This window comes from Cibotium barometz, chromosome 18 (genome assembly GCF_041138505.1).
Source record: "Cibotium barometz isolate CiBa-2024 chromosome 18, ASM4113850v1, whole genome shotgun sequence".
NCBI classification, from domain to species: domain Eukaryota; kingdom Viridiplantae; phylum Streptophyta; class Polypodiopsida; order Cyatheales; family Cibotiaceae; genus Cibotium; species Cibotium barometz.
In genome coordinates this window covers 52,623,335-52,631,077 of record NC_141063.1, presented here as the reverse complement: position 1 = coordinate 52,631,077, position 7,743 = coordinate 52,623,335, and the positions used below count along the sequence as shown (strand labels likewise).

Below are 7,743 nucleotides of genomic sequence, written 5' to 3'. Positions count from 1 at the left end.
GTATAAAACATAGTTTCTATGAGAAGAGGTGGTAATAACAACCTCTATGCCATCCATGGTATAGACATGATATTAACAGCCTCTTCTTGTGATCTAAAATATATAAAATTAGAAAAATAACTCATCAATACATGAATAAGTCTATTTGAACTCAAATGACTCCTTGCATACTTCTAACTATATAGCGAATATATCTATTCTTAACATGCTTCAACCATTCATACAACTAAAGTGTAAACTAATTACAAGAAATTAAATACATGCATGAAGAACATTGTACCAAAAGCTTAACAACACATGATTAAATCTATTTAAATTACAAGAAACTAAATTCGTGCATGATGAATGTTGTATCATTTAATATTTCAAGAATTAGTTGTTATGTATATTGCTTAATACGCACCAATATATAGTAAGGGACTATGAAAACACATAGAATATCGTTTGTATATGCTCAGAATTAGAATGCCCAATGCCCTCTATATGTGTTGTTTCTTAGTAGGCTCATGGACTCTAGAGGAGGTTTCCTCATTTCATTTCTGATGGACCAAGGAAGGTCCCTCTCGGATGCCTTACCGTCATCAAGGAATTTTGCAAGGAACTAATGGTCCTCTCTAGATTGGAACAAGAATATCATGTCAACCCGGCCAAAGTCTTCCTACACATCAACCCGGCCAAAGTCTTGGATATCCTAGTAGCCCACAACATTGGCTTGATGATAAGTTTTAAATGCCATGAGCTTCTTCTGACTTGAGTGCATTCTGAAGGACACTAGTTACACACAGCTAGCATCAATGGATGGAAGTAAACAAGACTTGATGTTTGTCTAAGAGACTCCACTGTCCCCACGAGACGTTTAGATTTGAACGTAGTAGGTGAAAGGAAACAATCTTTGGGTCAATTAGTAATTAATTCTGTTGTCGATAATGTTGCTTTCCTGAAGTGGAAAGTCGAGCTAATTTGTAGACGAAGTCGACAATGGTCACTGTAACACGTGTAGAACGTTTTCTTGGGTTCATTATTACTATCCGTGTCCCTAGTCCTTAATTAGCCCGCATTTCTAGATCTGTTATAGCCCCTTGGAGTTCTAATTAGCCCGCATTTCTAGATCTGTTGAAGAGCCAGGTCTAAAGAAAGGGCCTTGGACCTCGGAAGAGGACCACATGCTCATTACGTACGTGCAAAACAAAGGCCATGGGAACTGGAAAGGTCTCCCTAAGCGAGCCGGTAATAATCCATTCTAAACGAGAATTCTAAGCAAGAAAAGAAAATTAAACGAAGCAGAATTCAGCAATGATAAACGACCATTGCTGAATTCAGCAATGGTGCCCTCTGTTAATTACTTTTAAACGACCATGCTATATTCGTTATGATCAACAATATCGGACACGTTATAAATTCACCCCGTATAGTTTAATTGCCTGTGTCCAAAGAGCGAGAGCAACATATTCAGGCACTAGTATGAACGCGGTAGCGCTACTACTAGTACAAGATCATGGATGATACAAATTAAATCCTTATAGCTTCCATTTAATTAAACTGTTAATGCGTGTGTAATTGTATATACGCTAGGGCTATCAAGGTGTGGGAAGAGTTGTCGATTGCGTTGGACAAATTATCTCCGGCCAGGCATAAATCGTGGCAACTTCTGCTCTCAAGAAGAGCAGACAATCATCCAGCTTCATGCCAATCTTGGAAACCGGTAGGCTATATAAACACACATGGGTTAATTATATGAGTAATATAGAGATAGGGTTAATTATATTATATAGTATACAGCTGGTTCTAAGCTACAGAAGCGTTAATTATATGATATACATAAAGATGAGGATTACTACATTAATTTTGTCTGTGTTTGTTGAAATGATATAGGTGGGCGACCATAGCTACTCATTTGCCAGGCCGAACAGACAACCAGATCAAGAATTACTGGAACACCCACTTGAAGAAGCGTCTCTTGAAAATGGGCGTTGATCCAGTCGCCAATCGCCCTTCTTCCTGTAACCTGCACATGACGGGTGACTGCTGCCCTAATTATTCCAGTAGCCCTTTAATCAAGTTCGCTCTCCTCTGCTTTACTGATCTTTTCTCTAATTATGTCTCCACTACAGTGCCTCCCCTGGCACACGAATGGAAGAATGCTACGCTTGAAGCTGACGCCCGTTTAGAAGTAGATTACATCAAATCGGCAGGCTTTAGTGAGAACTATTTAAGGCTCAGTAACCTCAATCAGCTCTTAACCCAGCTATCGATGATGAAAATGCTCGGTGATTATTAAGGTGCAGCAGCTAATTATACAGATAACATTAAGCATGACGAGCAGCTGCTGGCAGGGCATAATCAGCAAGCATCTCATTCTACTATATTGTCTTCTTGCTCTTATCAGCTTCCCCTTTTCAATACAGAGGATGGATTAAACTTAAATGAGATAGCATATGAGCAAACTACACCATCGCTGCATGGCCAACGTGGCAAGGCAGACAGCAATCAGTTGCTCCCAAATGGCACGCCACAATTGGCCGGATTTGAAAAGGAGTATGCAGGAAGTCTGTCCCGTCATCCTCCTACGTTGCTGTGGCACCATGAGCTCTTGATGGCTGACAACGACATTGCCAGCTCATCACAATCTACAGTGAGCACTTCGGCAAATGAGGACTACTGGACCAACCTGTTAAATCTCCTGGACCCTTACTATCACCCCCACTCTTAGGCAATTGCATGCAACACCACCCCCCCCCCTCCCCCACTTGATCCCTTATAATGTATCTAAAAACTAGATTGTCCCTGCCTACCTTAATCCCCACTTTGCAATTTTCGATGATCGCAATCAAGTAGTAGTAGTAGCAGCAGCAGCAGTAGTAGTATGCTGACATGCTGCCTGTTGGATTAATTAAGTTGTAAGAGTAGTTTTAGAATTAGCATCATCGTTTTGCTGATCCCTGTAAAATTTCATAAATGTAGCCACAAGATCTGATATTCTGCTCCTCAAGATACACGTCCTTTTATTATACAGATTACTTCAATCATCACTCAAAAGAGGTTGTTATGAGTTTTTACAAGTGGCTAATTTCACTTTAAGCACAAAAGGCAATATCATAATATATCAACACAATTCTAAAAAAAAATTGTGCTGCAAGATTCGTTTCTCCCTACACAGAGTAAAATCAGTTATTTCTACTATCGTAAGGGCTTTAATGGGTCCATATAACACACTGAACTATAGATGATCCCATGTGCATTGTGAAGAGATGTTGTCGTTGCTCCTACACTCCTCAGAATGTAGACACCTTGGCTGCTGCCAACACTAGGTTGCTTCTCTTCATGTTGATGCCTTGCTAAGATGGATACATTGGTTGCTACCTTCTTCGCCTTGATTTTGCCTAGCAGTTTCCTGAAAAGATGCAGGGAGGAAGAGAACTTGAGCTCTTACAAGAACACACAGTGAGAGGCTAAAAATTATTCTTCTTGTTCTCTCAACAAAGGGTTCTTCCAAAAGATAAAGGAAATACAAAACACCATATTAGAGAATCTGGAAAAACTGCACATCCTCTGACAACTTTTAAGTTTTTATGCTCAAGACATACCAAAAAGTAGTTTGAAAAGAAAATTCCCAAAGTCTTGGGATTTTTCCATATTCTCCAATATGGTAATACAACAACATAAGTACTAAAGTACTATGTACATCCGATTTACAATGTGAAAATGCTAAAAGTGAGTGAGCTAGCAAGATAAGTATGCCATAACTCAGTGGTAGATTAGTAGTTGGTGTAGTCCAGTTGTAGAATCACTAGCGAAGATCTATCATGTCAACATCCTGCCAAGCATTCCAGTGATGTAAGTGGCAGGGAGTCACCCACAATACGTAATCACTAGTATGGTATGACTCGTGAGGACCCATACGACACCTCATTCAATAGCCTTGTATGGTGCAACACCTCCGTCAGTGACCCTCGCATAGTGTGATACCTTGTTTGGTGACCTTCACACTAATCCTCACCTGTGTGACACCTCATTCGGTATCCTCCCACAAATCTCTCTCGTGTGACACCTCATTCGGTACCCTCACACAATCTTTCACTGGTGTGCGACACCTCATTCGGTACCCTCGCACGTACACCTCGTTCGGTACCCTCACATAATCTTTCACTTTGTGACACCTCATTCGGTACCCTCGCACATGCTATCTTATTCCAATGATGATTTCAATAAGCTTGTGTTTAAGATAGGAATCTCGGTTTCCTGTTCGGTCTTGAAGATGGTGTCGTGATGAAAGCCACCTGGGTCAACATATTATTTCTAACTTGTCTTTAAGAAAAAGATGAAAGTTTAATAATTATTACTGATCTTGGTATGATATTGTATTAAACTTAGATTTTCTACACATAACATACTAAACTCCTTGGTTTAATATGGTTTCCAGGGATTTATATCTTGAAAGAGGTCTTGTTTACAATTGATGTGTCTTGTTTACAATTGATGTTTGTAGACTTGAACAAATCTCTGTTTTTGAATAAGAAATCTGTAATCTTTAGGAATTTTGTACTTGATTAAAGTTTTGGTTTGAACGTCTCTTGTACTAAAATAAAACTTCCTCTTGAGCTTGAATAGATCTTGTGAAAAAATTAAGACTATACTCTCTTGTGATTGATACTTTGATTCGTAATCTTGACTTGATGGTGACTTTTAATCTTAGTACCTTTCCATCCATGATACGATCGAGTGTGATACAAAACTTGATTTTCAGATTACTTTTCCAACAACTTAGTGGAGAACTTGCCTTTATGTACTAGCAATTATTTGTCACTTGAATTAATACTTGCTGGAGACCAACTAGCTTTGTCACTATATTTAGCATATCTTCTCTTAGTCGTAATAATCAATCCAAGTGATCTACTAGTACAAGTTTTCCTTATTCTTGATATTACGAATTGAGTGTTTTCTCACGAGGAATTGGTTTTTAGAAACTAGGATGCTCTAAAGTTTTCTTCCTAGGTCTCAATGAATGGCTAATAATACAGAGAAGAAAATGAATACTTAATTTTTAAATTTTGAGAATCATTTCAGAATCAAGAGAATTATTCAAAAGAAATAAAATAAATAATTAATTCGACTTAAAAATTGATTAATGATTAACTCTTAAAACTTAAACATATAAAAGACAGTAAAATAAATGCTTATAGATTTTCCTAACCTTGAAAATTTCAACCATTTATAATGAAACTTGAATAAAATGATTAATTTTAAATAAACCGTTAATTTTAAAATCAAAGAGCATCAAAGAGATTAAAATTATAACTTACATGATTTTTTTGTAATTTCCTAGCAATAAAAATGAATTTTCATAAAATTCTAAAGAAAAATCACTAAGTAATTAATTAAAATAACTAAATTTATAGAAATTAATTTCTTAAATTTTACCAAAATCTAAAAAACATTTAAAAATTTACTAAAAATTTCTTTGGAGTTTTTCTACTATTTTTACTAATTTTATTATAATTTTAATCTCTAATGCATTATACAATGAAATAAATAAAAAAATTAATTGAAAAATACCTTTAAAATCTAAAAATTAATCGAGAATATTTAGAAACTAAATTTTTTATCTTTATGAATTTTTCTAGCATGCAACTATAATTTTTCAAACAATTTTAAATTAAAAACTAGGAAATAAACATTGAGATAATAATTTTGCACATGCAAATGAATTAATCATCCAAAGAAGAAGTGATAATCTGAACAATGACTCACGAAATTGATTTGGATTTAAAATAATACGATCTAATAATTTTTAACGAATTAATAATTTGAAGAAATAATAAATCAAGATTTAATTATTATGATCATCAAATTAAATATTCAAAATTAAAGATAAATAGGGAGAGTAGTGAAGGACTTAGCTCGCATGAGTTTGATTCGACGAGCTACAAAAAAAATTTGATTTGGATGATACAAAATATGCATGCCATGTTTAATTAATCTAGAATGCGGATATACGGAAATTTAACTCAGAACTTGTCGAAGTCAAGCTACAAAAAATCAAAATGTTTGGAAAATATAGAAAATTATTTTATAAACTATTCAAGGTATGAGAAAAGACTTATTAACTGATTAAACAGAAAATTTTATTAGTTAGTAAGTATAGGTATTATTCTGTGGTTGAAAGCCTTTACACGAAATTTTCGATGGAGTAGAAAGAGACTGAGTAGATTACATTTTTGAATAAAATCATACAAAGTGAAATCATATTTCAGAGGATGGTGAGTTGTTCTAAGAAGATAGTAATCTACTACCCCTAATTTTTCCAAAAACATGATTAGTTTAATATTATTCTGAAAGAAATTAACTGAAGTCTCAATAATGACGAAGCAACGTTTTTCGTTGTCGCTCCAGCCATCTAAAAATTTGTTCAATAGGGTTATTAAAAATCTGTTGAGCCAACTATGCATAAACGTTTTGTGGGTTGGTCACCATAGACAATCTCCAAGATATCTTCCATAAGCTTGATCCCCTGAGTCTTGAAAAATTCGAATCTACTAAAATTTTCAAAACTGAAAATAAACCTTTAATGAGAAAGCTATGGAGACTTGATAACGGAATACCATAAGGCTTGGTAGAAGTCTTGAAATTAAGCAATTGAAAATTTGTGCTAAACATTACCCTAGACTACAATTAAATTTTGGCAAAAAATTTTAAAATTGAAAATCGGTTATTGATATCTATCACCATAATATACTATTAAATAATCTTTCAACATGTAAAGTTGGGATGGGTTTGCAGACCGTGAATATATATATACAGCTTTAATCAAAGCTTCTGTAAGGTTTAAATTATATTGAGTTTAAATAAGCTTTATTAAAAAGCTTATCAAAGCTTTGCTACTAAGCTTCAACCCGCCAGCCAACGAAGAGCGCTGCTGCTGCTAAGCGATTGGAAAGAAAATCCGCCAAAATCCGCCGGGAATTTACGCGCTGCCGAGTCATGGAGGAGGCCGCCGCCGTTAGTTCGATTTGAGAGGATAAAAGAAAAATACCAATTGGAATTAAATATGTATTTTTGATTTGTGAGACTTGACGCTTTTAATTTTGTTCTAATGGCTCACAAAATTCACATAAACATATCTTCTTTTTCCCAAAGGTTTTCCATACCTTCTCTTCTTTACCTTACCTCTTGGACTTCGACTTTTGGATAAAATGTGTCCTTGTTGGATTTTTGAATGAATTGTGTCCTTTACCTCTTTACCTCTTGGACTTTTGGATGAATTGTGTCCTTGTTGGATTTTTGAATGAATTGTGTCCTTGTCCAAAGCCTTGTCACTCTTGGATTTTTGGATGAATTGTGTCCTTATCCAAAGCCTTGTACTCTTGTCAGATTCTATTCTTTCAGTGCAAGTATATTTGAATTTGTTGAAAAGCCTTCAAATTGCTCCAAGCCAATAACCTTTGAGTAAAAATCATTTTCTTGATTTTTCTTCAACTCTCCATGACCCAAATTTAAATCTTAAATTTGCCGTGCTCTGATACCACTGTTACAAGACCATGGTACATGGAGATTAAATTATTCCACAAATTCAATAATAAAAGAAATTAAACCATAACATCATAGCATAAATCAAGAGCATGAATCAAAAGCATGAAAGATCAAGAACACAAGACTTGGTGCAATCTCCCCCCCCCCCCCCCCCCCCCCCGACGTGTGTGGCTCCCCTCCCACACGCGGTATTTAAATCATATTAATAAATTTATC

General features: G+C 35.5%; 1 protein-coding gene across 1 annotated transcript; it reads left to right on the top strand.

Annotated features, from left to right (window-relative positions):
- The first annotated feature begins 978 nt into the window (after positions 1-978).
- On the top strand, positions 979-2,291 carry LOC147629471 (transcription factor MYB106-like). Its single transcript, XM_086812920.1, has 5 exons — positions 979-1,013; positions 1,109-1,227; positions 1,573-1,702; positions 1,873-2,042; positions 2,112-2,291. Exons 1-5 carry the CDS (start codon positions 979-981, stop codon positions 2,276-2,278), a joined length of 621 nt encoding a protein of 206 aa, XP_086669046.1. The 3' UTR covers positions 2,279-2,291.
- Positions 2,292-7,743: the final 5,452 nt, after the last annotated feature.

Excerpts from the sequence above, each read along its gene's own strand:
- LOC147629471 (XM_086812920.1), top strand. The coding sequence starts at position 979 with ATGGTCACTGTAACACGTGTAGAACGTTTTCTTGG. Across the intron at positions 1,014-1,108 it reads CGTGTAGAACGTTTTCTTGG|ATCTGTTGAAGAGCCAGGTC; the intron begins GTTCATTATTAC and ends CCGCATTTCTAG. Across the intron at positions 2,043-2,111 it reads CTGCTGCCCTAATTATTCCA|TGCCTCCCCTGGCACACGAA; the intron begins GTAGCCCTTTAA and ends TCTCCACTACAG.